General features: G+C 43.7%; 1 protein-coding gene across 1 annotated transcript in view; it reads right to left on the bottom strand.

Annotated features, from left to right (window-relative positions):
• Positions 1 to 19,579, bottom strand: part of LOC147113814 (slit homolog 3 protein-like) — a 714,603-nt gene that overhangs the window by 648,384 nt on the left and 46,640 nt on the right. Inside the window, exon 3 of the mRNA XM_085995157.1 lies at positions 17,325 to 17,396. Coding sequence (XP_085851283.1) covers positions 17,325 to 17,396 — 72 coding nt within the window. The remainder of the gene's footprint in view (positions 1 to 17,324; positions 17,397 to 19,579) is intronic.

Consider the following 19,579-nt stretch of genomic DNA (forward strand, 5'->3'; position numbering starts at 1 on the left):
TGCCGAAGAGTGGCAGTATCACCGCATTTGACAATGAAGTCGAAGATTGGACTACATATGTCGAACGAATAGAGGTATACTGCAAGGCAAATGAGGTGTCAGATAAAAAGAAAGCGCCGGTATTGTTAAATTTAATGGGTGCAAAGACGTATGGCTTATTACGAAATCTAGTAGCCCCAGCGAAGCCAGTGGAAGAGAGTTTTGGAGACATAGTGACAATACTAAAGGAACATTTAAACCCCACACCGCTGCTGATAGCAGAAAGATTCAAGTTTCACAAACGGAACCAGCATAAGGATGAAAGCAATGCTGAATATTTAACAGAACTGCGCAAACTATCAAAACACTGCCAGTTTGGAACGGGACTGGCAGATACCTTAAGGGACAAGTTTGTGTGTGGGCTTCAAAGTGAAGGAACCCAGAAACGGCTTTTATCTGAAAAGGACCTTATGCTGGACAAGGCTTTCAGCATTGCGGTATCATATGAAGCAGCAGCACAGGGCGCTGCAGAGATACAACAGAGACCGCAAGAATATGGCACAAACGAAATGTCATACAGAACAGAGAAGTGCTATCGCTGCGGCAGAACAACACACGACCACAATGATTGCTGGTTCAAAGACAAAGTGTGCAGACACTGTGGAAAAGTAGGATACATAGCACGAGTCTGCAGGTCGGGAAAGAAAACCAGCAATAAGAAATCTCCAAAAGAAAAGTACAACAAGGTACATAAGGTGACGGAGAATAGTTCAGATGAACAAAAGAGTGATACCGACTCTGAAAACAGGGAGCTGAGTTGTCTGAAACTACATAATGAGATAAAAACGGAGGATCACTGAACCATTTGGGTCACTCTCAAGATAGCAGGAGTCCAGGTAAAAATGGAATTGGACACAGGATCAGCCCTAACAGTCATAAACCGACGGGACTACGAGCGGCTATTCTCACACATACCCCTGAGAGACACAAAAATTATTTTGAAGATGTACACGGGGCAAAAAGTCTATCCCAAAGGAAAAATAAGGGTGACCGTTATATATAACGGTAAGGAAACACCAAAACTAGACCTGTATGTATTGCAAGATGGAGGACCACCATTACTGGGACGTGAATGGATCCGGAAAATACAGCTGGATTGGCATTCCATACAAGCACTGACTGTGGCTGCCAAAAAGAATGACGACATCACACCTGGGCGACTGTCAAAGATCCTAACTGATGCGCAAGAAGTGTTCCAGCAAGGACTCGGAACACTAGAAAGATTACCTGTAAGCATCTGACATTATTCTCTGACTATATAAGCTGTGTTTTTATGCATCTCTCCACCTGACGAAGGAGCAGCACTCCGAAAGCTTGCGATTTCAAATAAAGCTGTTGGACTATAACCTGGTGTTGTGTGATTTCTTAGAAAAGATTGAGGCAGTAGTCAAGGCTCCAGCACTGGAAAACGTGTCACAACTGAGGTCGTTTCTCGGGCTGGTAAACTACTACCATAAGTTCTTGCCAAATTTGTCTACAATACTACACCCACTGAACACCCTACTGCAAACTGGAGTGCCATGGAAGTGGAGTGATGAATGTTAATGAGCTTTCCAGAAGAGCAAAACACTAATCGCATCGAAAGAGGTATTGGCCCATTTCAACCCAGCACTACCAATTCGGTTGGCATGTGATGCGTCACCCTACGGCATTGGAGCGGTGCTGTCGCACAAATTCTCGGATGGTTCAGAGAGGCCAATAGCCTTTGCGTCACGATCACTAACCTCAGCTGAGCGTAACTACGCCCAGATTGACAGGGAGGCCCTCAGCCTAGTGTGGGGAGTGAAAAAGTTCAATCACTATCTGCACGGGCAGAAATTCACCTTGCTGACTGACCACCAGCCTCTTGTCTCCATCTTTAATCCGAAGAAGGGCGTTCCGGTGATGACTGCGCAACGACTACAAAGATGGTCACTCTTTCTAGGGGCGCACCAATATGAGATTGAATATAAGGGCACGAAACAGCATGGAAACGCTGATGGGCTATCACGCCTGCCACTGCCTACTGCGGAGGAAGCACCAGCAGTGGATCCTGTCGAAATATTTCATTCGACCACAGTTGAATACCTACCGGTAACTAACGCTCGTATAGAAAAGGAGACCCGAAATGACCCGACACTGTCTCGGGTATATGATTTGACGGTGAAGGGATGGCCAGCACATGGCGACTCACTGTTGCCAGCATTCTTGACAAGAAGAGAACAGCTGTCAGTATGCCAGGGGACCTTGATGTGTGGATCCCGAGTGGTAATTCCACCCAAGTTAAGGGATAGAGTGCTCAATGAGCTTCATGAGGGTCATCTGGGAGGGGTAAAAATGAAAAGCCTTGCCAGGGCTTATGTGTGGTGGCCGGGAATCGATAAAGAAATCGAGGACCTGACCAAGAGCTGCTCAGGATGTCAGAAAGTCCAAAATGCACCACCACATGCCCCTCTACACCCATGGGAGTGGCCCTCATCTCCATGGCAACGGGTGCATATTGATTTTGCTGGTCCATTCATGGACTCAATGTTTTTAATAGCTGTGGCTGCGCACTCGAAATGGCCTGAGGTCGTCAAAATGTCCTCCACCACCACGGAGAAAACTATTGCAGTCCTACGGACCATTTTTGCCAGGAACGGCTTGCCAGAACAGATTTGCTCCGATAACGGACCACAGTTTGTGTCCGAAGAGTTCCGGAGGTTTATGCAGAAGAATGGGGTAAGGCATTACACATCCGCCCTGTATCATCCAGCCATAAATGGATTGGCTGAGAGGTTCGTACAAACCTTTAAGAAGGCAATAAAGGCTATGTACAATGACAACATTCCGCTGCAGCATAAGGTGGACAATTTCCTGTTCGCCTACCGGAATGCGACACATGCAGTCACCAACCAGGCCCCGGCCATGATGTTCTTTAACCAAAGGTTAAGATCTCGCCTGGATTTGCTCAGACCAAACGTACGAAGAGATGTTGAGAGTAAGCAATTCCAGCACATCCATGAGAAGCCAACAAGGAGCTTCAATGTAGGGCAACCAGTCTTGGCCCGCGACTACCGAACAGAAAAATGGCAGCCAGGAACGATATGCACACGGCAGGGCCCACTAATGTACACAGTGGACGTTGGGGAGAACATCGTGAGACGCCATGCTGATCAGATCCTAGAGTCACAGGAACAAGTCAACCCCATGCCTCGCCCATACGTACCTGGTGAGGAACCCGACGTACAGGTCGCAGATTATTATTTGAATGGTAATAGATTGGGAGAAGGGGAAGTGCAAAGAGACCTGGGTGTTCTTGTACACCAGTCGCTGAAGGTAAGCATGCAGGTGCAGCAGGCGGTTAAGAAGGCAAATGGTATGTTGGCCTTCGTAGCAAGAGGGTTCGAGTACAAGAACAAGGATGTCTTGCTGCAGTTGTACAGGGCCTTGGTGAGACCACACCTTGAGTATTGTGTGCAGTTTTGGTCGCCTTACCCGAGGAAGGGCGTTCTTGCCATGGAAAGAGTGCAGCGAAGATTCACCAGGCTGGTACCTGGGATGGCAGGAATGACGTATGAGGAGAGATTGTGTTGATTGGGCTTATACTCACTAGAGTTTAGAAGATTGAGAGGGGATCTCATCGAAACCTATAAAATTCTGTCAGGCCTGAACAGACTAGATGCAGGAAGAATGTTTCTGATGGCCGGGGAGTCCAGAACCAGGGGTCATAGTCTAAGGATAAGGGGTAAGCCATTTAGGACTGAAATGAGGAGGAATTTCTTCACCCAGAGAGTGGTGAACCTGTGGAATTCTCTGCCACAGAGGGCGGTGGAGGCCAGTTCATTAAGTATATTCAAGAAAGAGTTGGATATATTTCTTAAGGCTAAAGGGATCAAGGGATATGGGGAGAAGGCAGGGACCGGGTACTGAATTTGGATGATCAGCCATGATCTCATTGAATGGCGGAGCAGGCTCGAAGGGCTGAATGGCCTACTCCTGCTCCTATCTTCTATGTATCTATGTATCTACCCCAGAAACAGTAGCATCGGAAGCTGATGACCCAACTGACGACAGGATGCCAGAATCGCCTCCGCACCAAGAGCGAGACACTCGGGAAAGGCGCTATCCAGAAAGGATCAGGAAGCCTCCCCAAAGACTGAGGCCTAGAAATTGGGTTTTGGCTTAGCCAGGGCTTTAGCGCCGGAAGTTAGTGCCGGCGCTAAGTCCCCTGCGCGCGCCAAAAATTCAGTGGCGCCGCGCCCAAACGGCTGCCGGCGCTACTGAAGGGTCTTTGCGGCGGTACATCGGCGCTAACTGCCGTTTCGCGCCGCAATTCCGGCGCTGCGGCACCCGATGTGGTGCGGCAGGCTGGGGACGTGCAGGCCTCCTCCTCCCATTAAGGAGGAGCTGCCTGCACCCGGCCGCGGCCCGCGCAAATCAGCTTAAAAATGAGCCCGGCACCTCGGACAAGTGCCGGGCTTGCATCTGTTCCGGGGGGGGTGGGGGAGAAGTCCGGGGAGGGAGCTGCGGGCAGGCGGCCGGCGGGAAAGTGGCCGGCCGCCGCGGGGCCTTTAATGCGCCGGCGCAAACTGGAGTAAGGCACCTCTGCCAGAACGTTGCTTGCGGCTGCCACGGGCGAGGCGGCCGCAACTCAATTTCGGAGTTCGGGCGGGTTACCACGGCAACCGGGACGCTGCGCACACCGATGACGTCATCGGTGCCGGCGCAGCGCTACCGGTGCAACGCCGATTTAGGGCCCCAGGGAATTTTTAAACTGGCCATAACTCTGGCGCTAGTCCCTCTAGCGCCTCAAAAGCGGCGCTAAGGCTAGTGAATTTCTAGGCCTGAATATATAAATGGACTATTTTCAGCTAACGTTGTATGTTAAAAGTGTTAATTGTAATTAGTTTGATATTTAATTGTTAAATGAGTGTTATGGTACTGTTAATCTAAAAGGGGAGGAACTACTTTTTACAGCTCATGTGTACTGTAGTACCGGCAGTGACCACACCTGTATATAGCACTGAGTAGTAATCTGTACAGGCAGTTCCAGAGTGAGCCACATTGAGTAAACACCTGTTGTACCGTTCTCCTGCAGTCTGTGTCTTACTACTGACGGACACAACATCAGCGAAGGTAGCAGAATTAGTGGCTCTCACAGAAGCATTGAAATTGGCAACGGGAATACGAGTAAATATACAGTATATACAGACAGTAGATATGCATTTGGGGTAGTGCATGATTATATGGAATAGGAGATATGGATAGCATGGAATAGGAGAGGATATGTAACTTCCGGAGGAGGACAAATACAGCATGAGGAGGTAGTGAGAGACCTAGTAGAAGCGGTAAAAGGAGCAGAAGAGATAGCAGTGATTAAAATAAAGGCACACCGCAAGATAGTGAGCGAGCAACAAAAAGGAAATATGCTAGCTGATCAGGCAGCAAGAGCAGCAGCAGACACAGAGATGCCTACACCAATAGCAGTAGGTAGAATAACAGCAGAGGGAAGAAATACTGTTCAGACTATGGCCCGAATATTTGCATACGACGTGATACCAAGATGGGGGGTCCCGTTGCAAATAGATTCAGATCAAGGTACCCACTTTATGGGAAAGGTAATGAAAGAAGCTTGTAAGTTACTGGGAGTAAGACAGAAGTTTCATATTCCATATCACCCGCAAAGCTCAAGCATGGTAGAGCGAATGAACAGAACCCTGAAAACAGCCTTAAGCAAGGCCATAGACATGGATAGGTGGATGTCCTTCCGTGTATCCTGATGAGGCCGAGAGCCACCCCAAACAGGGTGATCGGACTGACACCATATGAACTCATGACTGGAGGAGCAATGTGTCTGCCGGAAGGAGTAGCATCTGGTAGCGAGGGACTAGGACCCTTAAAAGATAAAATTAGGAAATACGTACAAACATTGGATAATCAATTCAAAGAGCTCAAACAAGAAGTTAAAGCACAACAAGACATCAGAGATAAAAAATACACAAAAGCCCCTACCCAAGGTGGGCGAGCAGGTATTTGTTAAAATATTGCCAGAGAGATTGGGATTTTCACCTTGATGGACCGGACCATTTCAGGTTATCATGACCAGCGATACATGCGCATGTATAGGTATGAGGGGAAAGGGTAGATGGAAACATTGGACTCAATTAAAACAATGTAGCAATAACCCATCTGATCTTAAATCCCACAGGAACAATGGAATAAACACCGGAGATAAACTAACCTCTGGTGACAACCAGGCTTCTGCTTAATTTACAGGGAAACTTCACCATGAAGGTGGGATTACTGCTGGGGCACGAAATAAGCAAAGGGACATCCCACATTACACGACAAGTACATGAAGAAGCACCATGTTTTAATGGAACAATCACATTCGGAGTCTCATCCACGGCTCCCAATACACAGAAAGAAGCGACAAGCGAACCGAGGATGCTACAATGTCCAGATATGAAACCTGAACCCATGAATGGACTAATATTATTTACCAAGGGAGAACAATTGTATGATAACATGAGACACGAAATTGTACCAGTACTAATGAACTTAACCATGTTACAATGGCCAGGATATTGTGAAAGGTTTACTAAAACTAGAGAATTGTATGCATATATGATAAAGAATGTAATTAACCAAGCTGCTGATGTGACAGGGGCTACTAATTTTAGGGGACATGCTGCATTCCACCAAAGGATTAAGAGGAGCTTAGGAACCGATATACTCATGGGAATAAACATGGGGACATCATTCATTAATGCCCTAGATATACAAGGAGTCCAAAGTAGTGTGGAACGACTACAAAGGGTAATACAACAGATTTTAGAGAAGGAAACTGGTTTGGTTCGGCAAGGATCAGAGTTGGGAAGACATATGATAAGGAAATTACTCGAGGGAATCAAGGTTATCGAGGACCATGCTAGCATTATCAACAAACTAAACCATAGAGATGAGGAACAGGCAAAAGATGGGGTAGAGAGAGGCTTGAGTCATGCCTATGGATCACCGGACAGTTAAAACATAATCTGGCACAGATACAGCAAGGCGAGGTATCAGACTGGATTAACAGCACACAGCTCTATGGCCTGAGCCATAATCCAGGCCCTCTGAGTGCTTGTACCCTCAAAGGGATGACCAGAGTATATCCAGTGATACAAAAATGTAAAACAGAAGTGACAGCAATGATAGGTATGGTACTCCTGATACCAGTGGTGGGACTAGACATGACTCCATACCCACAGTACCAGGTAACAAACATAGGCATAGTGAGGGGTGAGACATACCTCCAATACTATCCAATTGATACCTATGCCATCAGGAAGAATGGTACTATGAGAGGAGTCTCCCTAAACGGATGCCACAGGAAAGGCACGCTTACAATATGTCCACATCCGGTAGGAGAAGGCCCTAAGGATGAGTGCGGCTATAATAAGACAGAGGGGTGCATGTTGGAATTATCACATGTTGATCATCATCACACCTGCTCAGGATATAGAGGCGAAGGGGAGTATTGTATAGCCACCACAGAGACTGAGTACCAATATAGTAACCTTGTATGTGTAATCACAATGCCTAACTTCTGCTTTACGCCAAAGATCCCTGTGACAATTGGACACACCAGATTGGTGTATGTACATTCAAGGGAAGAGATAAAACTAAATGTGCCAGATAATCTAAAGGACGAGTTGGTTAATTATGAAGATCCGGTAGGGGCCCCAATACCCCGCCTGCAAGAGGATCTGCAAGAAATGAAAGAGGATTTATGTAAGATGGTGAAACAATACATAGTGTTGCAAAGGAATCTTGGGGAATTAGAGGTAGAGCTACAGGAAGTCCTGTGGTATGAGAAGCTGTGGGATTGGGAAATGAATGTCAACATACACCCATGGATCCACATAATTTCTCACATATATTAGTGATAGTACAGTTAGTCATGGCTATAGGATGGTGAATAGCAGCATGCACCGCTTGTAAAAAGAAACGGACCAAACAAAGAGCTAAAACGAGTCGGAAAGTGTTGGAAAACACAAGTTTGCTCTAAACATAATGGGTATGCAGGGCCTCCCGAACCAGCGCCTGATTACTGCACGGGGCAGGAGGCACAGCGATGCTTATACATGTGGTTTAACTTGGGCAAGGGCCAAGTACCAAAAGGGGGGATTGCAGTGGGGAAAGAGTTAAACTGACATTGCTGGCAGTTTCACTGAATGGTGTAATAAAGACCATCTTTTTCTAAGTTGCTGAATTGGCAGTGGAGATAACATAGCCGGACATGGAACCATAAGAGGCCTAAGAGGATGTAAGTTCTGTTCTAGCAGGAAAGTAAAACAATGAGTTGGAGGTAAAAGAGGCCTAGAGGGGCAGGAAAGGAGGACAATGAACCAGAAGTACAATGTTGATGAGACCCATTTGGCATAAACAGAGGTCATAGGTGCAACAACGGCTTGAGCCGATAATAAAGGCGGTACTTTAATGTAACACGGCATAGGCAACCAATCATTGAAGATGCATACGGGCCAAGGTCCAATCAGGTGGCAGGAATGAATTTTGACATGTGTATTGTAATGTATAAAAATGTAGTGTTTGCTGTACCAATTTGGAAAGGTCTGGCTAAGACAGAGCAGACTGTTTCCCCACCGGTGCAATAAAGACAACTTGACTATCGATCTAAAACCTTGTGTTGAGTGTTGGTTTAAAATACTCCACAACACCTTGAATGTTTCAGCAGAAGAAATTTTAGGCTCAACAAACCCAATTTTATTTGATAGATCGACCCTACCTACCCACCATGTCACCTCTTCTATCTCCAGAAACACACCTAATTGCCTCATAAATCTGCATGTAATGTCAGTGACAATGGCGTTCCAATCCGATTTATTCCATAACTCCGATACTTCATAAGTGAAAAAGTTCTGCTAGACTTCCCTTTTTACTTCTTATATGTTAACTTATGTCCCCTGGAAATCAAACCTTTCACCCATAGTCAACTGGTTGCCAGGATCAGTGGAAATATTTTACAATGGATTATGTGATTGGTTGACTGATAGAACCCAGAAGGGAATGGTACAGGGAGTGCCATCAGCCTGGGAGATTGTTACCAGTGGGGTCCCAAAGGGGTCTGTTTGGGACCTCTTTTGTTTAAAGCCTTTACAAATGATCTGGAGCTAGGAGTCACAAGCACAATGGCTAAATTTACAGATGATACAAAGCCAATGAAAGTGGTAGACACCAAACCTGAACAAGGTAAGCTACACTTGGATTTGAATGCATTTGGGAATTGGGCAGATAGGTGCCAGATGAAATTCAATGTAAAGAACTGCAAAGTGCTTCACATGGGGACAATAATCCAGGACTTTGGTCTTTTTTCATCTGGTAATTTCTATGTTCCTATCAGCTTTTTGAAATGCCTTCATAATCTTAGATTACTTAACTGTTACATTTCGGGCTTTTCCCCAACATTTTTCTTGTGTTCACAGTTAGACTACAGAAACGAGTCCCTTGTGAACCAAAACTTCTGTAATTATTCTCTGCCATGTATGGGTTAGCATGCCCACATTTAGCAATTAACCTTGAACAGCAGTAAATCACGACTAGAGGCTAAGTGAGATGTCCACCACTTTCTCCTGTCACACAGAAGGTGGACAAATAACACAAGGCTACAGGCTGAATGAGTTGGGTCAAATTTATTTGCAGATGAAGTAATACAATAACCAAAAAGAAAGTACTGCAGATGCTGGAAATCTGAAATAAAAACAGAAAATGCTGGAGAAACTCAGCAGGTCAGGCAGCATCTGTGAAGAGAGAAACAGAGTTAACGTTTCAGGTCAATGACCTTTTGTCATAACTGGAAAAAAGCAGGAAATGGAACAGATTTTTAAGCAAGTGTAGGAGCTGGGAAAGGGGGGAGGGGATGAAAGAACAGCCTCTCCCCCTTTCCCAGTCTCTTCACTTGCTTAAAAATCTGTTCCATTTCCTGCTTTTTTCCAGTTCTGACGAAAGGTCATCGACTTGAAACGTTAACTCTGTTTCTCTCTTCACAGATGCTGCCTGACCCGCTGAGTTTCTCCAGCATTTTCTGTTTTAATACAATAACCAAGCTTACATAATATATGAACTGCTCTGACTGATTAAAATAATAAAAGGACAGTGTGCAAAATCATTGCAGTTTTTCTTTACCAATTCTTTGAAACTCCAGTCTCTAATGGCAAATTACATGGGATGATTCCTCACAAAGCTCCTTCTGGCTAATATTAGCAGTAAGATGAATAGGGAACTGAAGACCGACAGGTATCTGGATTATCAGGGTGACCTTTATATCTTGACAAAATGGTAATAGCTTGAGATTGTTGACTTCCTTCACTCATTCCCCGAGACTGGGTCTCTCACCTAATTATAACAAGAAATTATAACTTAATCTGTGTGGATGATCATAGAATTAACATATAAATTACCTTTTGTAATTTGATTGATTCTGGATCAAAGCTTACTGGTGTCTCTAGAAAATTGTCTCCTATCAGCCTTTTCAGTTTTCCAAGCAAGCATTTGGACTCAATTTTGAGATTACCACAATTTATATATAGAATATGCATCACTGACATGGTGGAGTTTATTTTTGTTATAGCCTGGATCAGTTTATCAACTCTCTTCAAAATCTTAGATCACATCTAAGTCTTCTTTTCCAGAGAAAACAAGCCTAGCTTTCTTAATCTTCCCTCAGAATATATTTTTCTCATACCCAAATTCATCTTTATTACTTGCTTCTGTACTATCTCAAGGCTAAGAACACATGGTGATATCTATTTGCTTACTTCTATTTCCCCTGTATTCCCCACCAGGAAACTGTTGATCTGCATGTCCTCCTCTATCCAAGGGGTGTGAGTTCTAGTTTGACCACTGTCACTGTCCCTCTATTGTCCATATAAAGTTGGCAAGTTAGAAAAGATGGGTTGTGATCAGTGGCCCATATTTTTCTATTTTCCTGGCTTATGGCAGGAAAAGGGCTGCAATGAGATTCTTAAATCATCCCACCTTCCTAACTGACAATAAATTCCCTGCCCTGTTCCCACTCCTGTGGTTTTTGCAATTTCTCCCCCTCCTTGAATGCACTGGCTCATACTAAGGTACAGTTGCACAGGTGCTAGCAGTCCAAGTAGCCATTATTGTGGGGGAACCTAGAAAATCAACATGCTATTTGATCGCAGGGGCTTCAAGGCTGAGCCCAATCCTGTCTTCACCTCACATCCACCCTCATTGTACTAAATGACAATCAGGAGCAGGAACTCTCAACTGAATTTCATCGTCTTTCGTTAGATGATACTCAGCCTCCACCCCCGCTGCCCCCCACCCCCCAACTCTCTCAGCTGAGATCAGCTAACTCAGCACTGTACAGGGGCAGAAGTTAAAGCTTTCCTTGTCTGTATGGTTCAGTTCTAAACCACATAGTGCACTTTTACACAGAACTATCAGGGGACCTGGCATTAATCTCATTTTAATGTGCGTAATATTCCTTTCTACATTGATATATCTACCCACACCAAGTTGTAGACTCAATTCATAAATGTTCACCTGTATTAGGATATAAAAACACACCAGAAGATGCAAGTTATACACCAGATTGTACAATAAAATGAAACGGAAAGGCAGGCCAAGAAATGATGAGAGTTCGGAGATGGAGGTATAAAAACACTGAGTCATCTAAAATGGAGAGGAAGAACAGCAAGCAGTCATGGGAGGGGGTGTCACGAATTATCCTGACTCAAGGTCAATGGGTACACATACCCTCCAGCAAGGACACTGGATGGCAATCAGGTACTGAAACGTTGGCTGATTTATCCCCTCCTTAACCCAGGGGCACTGATTGTAATGCCCCAAACTGCCGCCTTATTTGAGAATGAGGTTTGAACGTGGGGCCTTTGCATTTTAACCTTGAATGCTCAGGCAGGATCTGGACAACAATCGGTGGTTTTAATTAAAATAAATGTGTCTTTTCCAAAAGGAATTGGATTTTGAACATTTTCAATGTGAGGCCACGGCCGACATACAGCCACAATGGCATCTCTTTTCATTTTTACCAGATAAGATTCCTATAAACAATGTGCAGAAAGTTCCAGCCCTAGCACTACGTTACGGCCTGACTAATTCAGAGTTTAACACAGCCAGGCAGGTCTGCTGCTCCAGCAGGCTCAGCGGTGACAGTTTACACTTCCAGATCAATCTGCTGAATGCTTTGTATAAACAGTGAGGAAGAATGAATGAGCATGTGGGGTGGAGTTAGAAGCTGTGAAATTCCAGCCCCACAGAGACAGAGACAGAGAGACAGAGAGAGTTACCATCATTAAATAAACAGAACCCCAGGGCTGCTCAGTGAAAAGTACATGCATGATTGTGCACTTATGCGAGTTTCCAAACTAGGGTGATCAATGGCCCGGTTTTGAACTGGGCAGTCCAGTTTCTGGGTGTGGCAGTCAGTTTTAATCAGTGAAAACGGGACAGAAAAGTTCACTTTGCAACTGCTGCACTTTAAAAACAATGGCCCAGAAATTCGGGTCGGGGGCTTCCCGCGGGTGCAAGCCCCCGACCTACACTTACATATCGCGCTGACATTTGAAGACTGGGCCTGCTTGGATTTCCAGTCTGTGGCCCGGTTCAGCTCCCAGCGTGCTGTGCGTGCGTGATCCAGCGGCGTACTTAGTGCGATGAGCCGGCTGGGATCACGCGAGCACTGGGCAACCAATGGGAGTTTACAAAAGTCCATTCATGAGTTAGACATAAGACCTGTCAAACTCATGAAAAGTACGGGTGCCCAAAACACTACTTAAACTTTAAATAAAAGTTAAAAAAACATTCCAATAATTAAATTAACTATTAATAACTTTAAAAAACTAATTTAAACAATTATTCAAATTTCTGCCAAAAAATCTTTTTCAAGAAATCGGGTCCAAAAATACACTTACCTTACTGTAAATTCTTTAAAAATAATAAACCTGTGGAAAAAAATGTCTAACTTTAATTATTAGACCACTTACCTTATAAAACTAAGTCCTTACGTCTGCTTTTTACATTCGTAAAAAGTGGAGGCCTTCACGCACGGACAAACCTGTCAAAAAAACCGAAGTTCAACGCGTACGTGCTGCCTCAAACGTCGCTGGGGAACCGCCTCTTAACCTCTTGGTTCAGAGGAGAGGAAATGACGGTTTTCCGTGCATGCGCAGCGCATGCTGAAATCCGGCACTTCCAACGGGCCCACGCGTGAGTGCCCCGTCCGTACTCACGCGTTGGGACCGGAATTACTGGGCCAATGTGTGCATGTGATTGGTCTGTGATGTGTGTAACTTGGTCTGTCTTTTTAAGGAGACAAGGTCAATTATAGTAAATAACCACACCTTGTGGGGAATTAGAGGGTAATTGGTTGTATTGTAGAATTGTTTGGAATAATTTGAATGTTAACAAAGTCAATAAAGGGAAAATAGTTTAAATTGTATACAGGGTTTTATAGAAATTTGGTAATTTAATAATGCTTGATTTACGTACAATAGCATATTCCAATAATTCAGGACATTTAAATCTGTGTGTCACAGACTGGGATACCTTAAAGCATGTACTTAGTAAGTAGCACCTTCTGTTTGTACTATGCTGTATAGCATAGATTATCCCATAATCTGTATGTTAACATGTATCATATATAATACATTGTGCACAATGTGCAGTATATTACAATATAGTATAATTATAATCTTGATTATCATCTACAGTATTCTGCGATTCTCCTAAATGACTCTAGTGCTGATGAAATTTTGCCATACACCTTCAGCTTCTCTGCTAATATTAATATTTATTATCCTATTACTTATATCCTTCCATCTCTGGCATGCCCGCTAGATAGAAGGAAAGAAAGCACATTATGAAATCAAGTGCATATTAAGGAAATAAGGGCAGTGGAACTTCAATTATCCACACTTTCAATTATCTGCAAGGGTTTCAGTGGGAGTTGTGAGACTAGTCGGAGTCCGGGCTTAGTTTTGCAATTGAGCGTTTTGAATTGATTTTCACAGACTCTGGGTTCTTGATCCCACGGGATAAGAAGTTGCTATCTGGATGTCCAGTACTTGATAGAATTTATTAACCTTGCACCTCTGATATCTGGTGTTAAGTCAAGAGACCAGCGGGAGTCCTGGCCTCGGGTCTGGGAGACCGAGGGGACTTGGATTGCCAGTACTTCTCTTCCCCAAGAATTTTTAAAATGGAAAACGATACTGAGAACTTGATTAAGTATTCTAAACGGAACAATTAGAAACTAAAAAACTCACCGTGTCAGGCTAAGTATAGGGGACTCAATTATCTGCCAATTTACATGATCCATCAGGAGGCGGCCTGTTCCATTATGGCAGATAATAGAGGTTCCCCTGTTAAATTGACATTATATATTAGAATTGATAACAAATGGCTGGGAGTGATTCAATCGGTTACATTGCATTACTGCCACATAATCTCCCACCAGCTGCCTATTATCCTGTATTTAATTTTGGTCAGTAGGACTGGGAGATGCAGGAAACACTATTCAGTCTGTAAAACTATTTATCCAGTCTGACACAAATATAAGAATCCATTCTTGAATTAATCAGCAAATCTTCACAGTGCTGTCAGAATCTCCCCCAAACCTGTCTCATTTTGAAGATGTAATTTTAAAAAAAAGATTACTTTCAAAAACTAGAATCATAGAATGATACGGCACAGAAGGTTATTCGGCCCATCGTGCCCGCCAGCCCTTTGAAAGAGCTATCCAATTATCCTCTCCTGCTTTTTCCCCATAGCCCGGCAATTTTTTCCACTTCAAGTATTTATCCAATTCCCTTTTGAAATTTGTTACTGAATCTGCTCCACCACCCTTTCAGGCAGTGCATTCCAGATCATAACAACTCACTGTGTAAAAAAAAATTATCCTCCTCTTCCCTCTGGTCCCTTTACCAATTACCTTAAATCTGTGTCCTCAGGTTATCGGCCCTCTTACCAGTGGAAACAGTTTCTCCTTATCAAAACCCCTCAGAATTTTGAGCACCTCTATTAAATCTCCCATCAACCTTCTCTGCTCTAAAGAGAACCATCCCAGCTAGTCTCTGCACATAACTGAAGTCCCGCATCGCTGGTATCATTCTAGTAAATCTCCTCTGCACCCTCTCTAAGGCCCAACTCTCCAAGGCTCCAAACTATTCCTAGATTCCTTAACATCTTTGTATCTGAGTGACAGAGCAACGATACAGTGGTGTAAAGGACACAGAGCTCACACAGCAATGCTGCTAAGTTTATATCATGCTTGCTGGGGCTCTTTTCTGTAGAAAAGAAACGATTAAGGGGTGACCTAATAGGGATCTTTAAGATTATGAAAGGGTTTGATAGGGTAGACGTAGAGAAGATGTTTTCACTTGCAGGCAGACCAGAACTAGGGGCCATAAATATAAGTTAGTTACTAAAATATCCAACAGGGAATTCGGGAGAAACATCTTTACCTAGAGAGTGGTGAGAATGTGGAACTCGCTACCACAGGGAGTAGTTGAGGCAGATAGCATAGATGCATTTAAGGGGAAGCTAGATAGCACAAAAGGGTCAAAAGAATATGTTGATAGGGTTAGATGAAGTAAGGTGGAGGAGGCTTGTGTGGAGCATAAACACTGGCATGGACATGTTGGACCGAATGACCTGTTTTTGTGCTGTAAATACTTTGTATAGTCATTGTACACCACGGGGAAAGAATTCCACTTTGGCACTTGCCAATCCACAACTGCATGCATTAAAGAGAATGGGTGGGACATCATGGGCTGGCGGGTGCACAAGCAGAACTTTTCACCCCCATATTTACCAGAGACATACACCATTTGTAGAAAATGTGCACCATTTATATGGTTGGCAGCAGTAACTTAGCGGAGACGATAAAAGAATGCCAGTTCTGTTCGTCATCAGCACAGCTCGTAATCACTCCCGGCTCTGCTTTGATGGGCACATAGGTTTTCCCATTTTACCACACATTCTAGATGCACAATGGTTGACATTGCAACATGAACAAGCTGTTCCATACAAAACATGAGTGAGGCTTTCACTTAATGTGATCTGATTACAATGGACATGCCAACTTGTTTGATTTTGCATTGAGGACTGGAAACAGAAGTGTTTTAATCAACCAAAGGTCCTGTATTCCAGCAAAAAAAACACTGGATTACTCATCATCACCATTAGCAGAGTGATAGTGGCGTAACTATTAAGCAGTAAATTGGTCTCTTCCGCTGCCCCGTTAATGGCTGTTCTGACATTAGATGAGGTCACTGGAACTCAATGGCTCATTAATGTGGTGTTGGAACTTCATTCTGGAAAGAAGTGAGTCATTTCCAGTGAGAAATCCTGAGCATACTGCTGCACAGGAGAAAGCTTACCAAGTACAGCAATCGATCGAAGCTTCAATCTCAGGCACCAAAAGCAGACCAGTTTCGTTCAAGAATGCAGTCATGAGTTTCTCTCTTTCACTTTTGTGCCCAGACCCATTGTTCACTTCACCCAATGAAGAAAAGACATTGTGATGGCACTAATCACTTGTAATCTTGGAACTCTTCATGACTTCTGTTGCCAATGCTCCATGAGAAACAAAGAGAAGTGAAAGAGAAGAGATTCCTTTCTGATAATCAGATCTGTTTATCATTTAAGTGATACACAGATCTGATTATCAGCAGGAGATCAAAGAAAGTGGAATCTTCACCAGAGACACAGCTGAACTTCCACTTTAAGACCAATTTCGCACCTAACCTAAAGCTTCTGAGTATATTTGATAACAAACCTTACAAGAAAATGTTGGTAACAGACAACTGAAAATCAATCAGTGAAATGGTCAAGAGGAAGAAGTGGACTATTTGGTAAGATAGTGCCAAAAGGACAGGGAGAGGTGTCAAACAGAATGCCTACCATATCAGGAGGATACAGGAAAAGAGTGAAGATTCACACTGTGCTGTGGAGTAGGCAATAAGCACAATGTCAATCACACAAGAAGAACCAAACAGATAGCAGAGAATGGGGCAGGTCAATGGTGGTTCTGAGAGTGTCATGACATGGGAGGATCTTAGTCTAGTTGCATCCTCTAGCTCGCACTTCATTCCCCAGGCTCGCCACAGCTTCTCATGGCACCTTCCCTATACAAGAAAAGAATGCTCTAGAACATTCAAGAAGCTGCAAAGTTTGATGTAACTCAGTGAACATATAGAGGAATGAGGGATGCAAGCCATGGAGTACGCCACAAGCGTAATTCATCAGTGAGGGTGTGCAAAGTAACTCACAGTCTTTCTAATTGCTTCAGATCCTGAAAGGCTCCTCTTTCTATTACGATGATTTGGTTCTCCTCAAGGTGCCTGCAACAAAATAAATGAAACAATCAGAATTTGGATTTTTTTTCTCTTTCTGCTCTTGTCCCCAAAGTAAGGATGAAATGATTCACTATTTAAGTAATCTATGTCATCGTGGTGTGACAGGGCAATGCCTCTAGTATAACAGCCCTACCATAACCATTTCCACTGGACTCAGCATGTTCTAATCAAAAATGGCAGCAATACTGATATGACCATGCCACAACCCTTTAAACAAAAAACAGTTTTGATCTTCATGGGAAACCTTTTCAATGGCACTCAAAAATGTTGTTGAGGCCAAACCTGTATTTCCATTGCCATCTTCCAACAACCCAATTAACATCTTTGGTAACCACAAGGAGTTATTTGCTTCCAAGAAGGTAAATTCCAGTTATATCAGACTTTTACATGTGCAACTCTGGACAGTATTTTGACGAAAATACTGAGAGATTATACTCGTGTTGTAAGAAAGATTTTTTTTATTCTGATGTGAAGAGTGCTGGACAGAGGTACATTTTCCTTTTTCTGCTCCTGGTATTGACATCAAACGCTGACACGTCAGGTACAGCACAGACTGTGTTTTAACTCCAACTTGTAACCTCACTGTCAAGTTGGTGCAAGTTTGTGCTGAATTGTGCCAGGGGCCCAATGGCTACCAGGAGCTGAATTAAGACTGCAGTGTTGCTAACATTCAGGAATTTATAACGCTTGCGATTCAAAGGACAGGAGAGAGAGAAAAATTAACTCCCTCTCTCCCTTCTATCTCTGCAATTATATGTATATTAAAACAGTAGTACAAATGCAATTAAATTGATACGGACATCGCTGAGACTGTCAAATTCATTCCATGCGGGATTAGCAGGGACATGAGACATTCATCCTATTAGTATGGGCTGTATTCAACAACCAGAACTTAAAGGACAATATTCGAAACCATTCCACCACCCCGTCCTCTCAGACAAATGCCAAATCCTAACCTTAATGGCTATTTTGAAAGGAATAACTTGTCCAATATTTTTAATGCGTGTGTCACACGTTCTTAGTGTATCAATGCCAGAAGCACAGTGCCGAGCTGCCCGTCTGGTGCGATACTGATGTAAGCGGCAGCACTGACTTAAGGTGGCCTCGTTTCTTTTTACAATGGGAGTAACCATCATTAACACAGCTTGATTTTGACTTACATGTTTAAAACTATTTTTTTTAACTCTTGACAATGTTCATTTGATAGCCTTAATGGCATTGCATGGAGGAGCATCAAGCCATACAGATCAGAAGGTCACAGGTTTGATTCCTGCTCTGCGCTGAGTTAGCTGGTCTAGGTTTGAAGGGATGTTGCTGCGCTGAAGCAGGTAAAAGCTGGCTTAGTAATACATTCCGGGAACAGCACCATCTGATGTATAGGCTGAGCCGTGACCTGCACCTATTAATGTATATATGGTACTAGCCATTATAGAGCTTCTGGGCATAGCTGCTGCCACAGTGATGTTGTATATGATGTATTCTTGTTTAACTTATCTTTTATGAGAGGTAGGGCACTACAATTAGCTTCTGTGTCCTTGTGTGAGGGAGGAGCAGAATTAGCAGAGTTCCCGTTCCAAAATTCTATCCACCGACTTCTGCTGGAAATTGTGCTCGCATGGTTGTTGGGTAAGAACAAAACAACAGCCCTTAACATAATAAAGTGATCCAAGGGACTTCGCAGAATCCGATCGGAAAATGCTGATTAAAATTGGGAAGGACACAATTGAAGGACAAAAATTAAGTTTAGCAAGGTTTATTCGTTGCCTCGGAAGGAGAGAAAAGCCACCTCCACTACAATGTACAGAAGTAGCTGGAGCCGTGGTGTAGTAGTGCAGCTCCCAGCTCTATACCTCACTCACACTCATCCGACTGCATATGTAGTTTGACCTCATTATCTTAAGTGCCTGTGATGCTTGGCACTAAAGTGGGTCAGAAATCCAGGGCCACCAGTTCAAGGACATCCTTTACCTAATTCTTTCCTCTTTGTTTTTGCTGTACACTTTAAAGCAAACTAAATGCAGACTGGAAAAAAGTGTGAACATGTTGCAACTACAGTGCTACTTTGTCAGGTATTGTTCACAGTTTAAGTAGACACTGGGATGCCTTTAAGCCAAACTGTTTGGGAAATGCAGGTTGTAATAAGTGAAAAATTCAGATAGCTCATTGCA

The sequence above is a fragment of the Somniosus microcephalus genome, chromosome 8, assembly GCF_052327205.1.
Source record: "Somniosus microcephalus isolate GS21.2 chromosome 8, FLI_Smic_1.0, whole genome shotgun sequence".
Classification (NCBI taxonomy): Eukaryota; Metazoa; Chordata; class Chondrichthyes; order Squaliformes; family Somniosidae; genus Somniosus; species Somniosus microcephalus.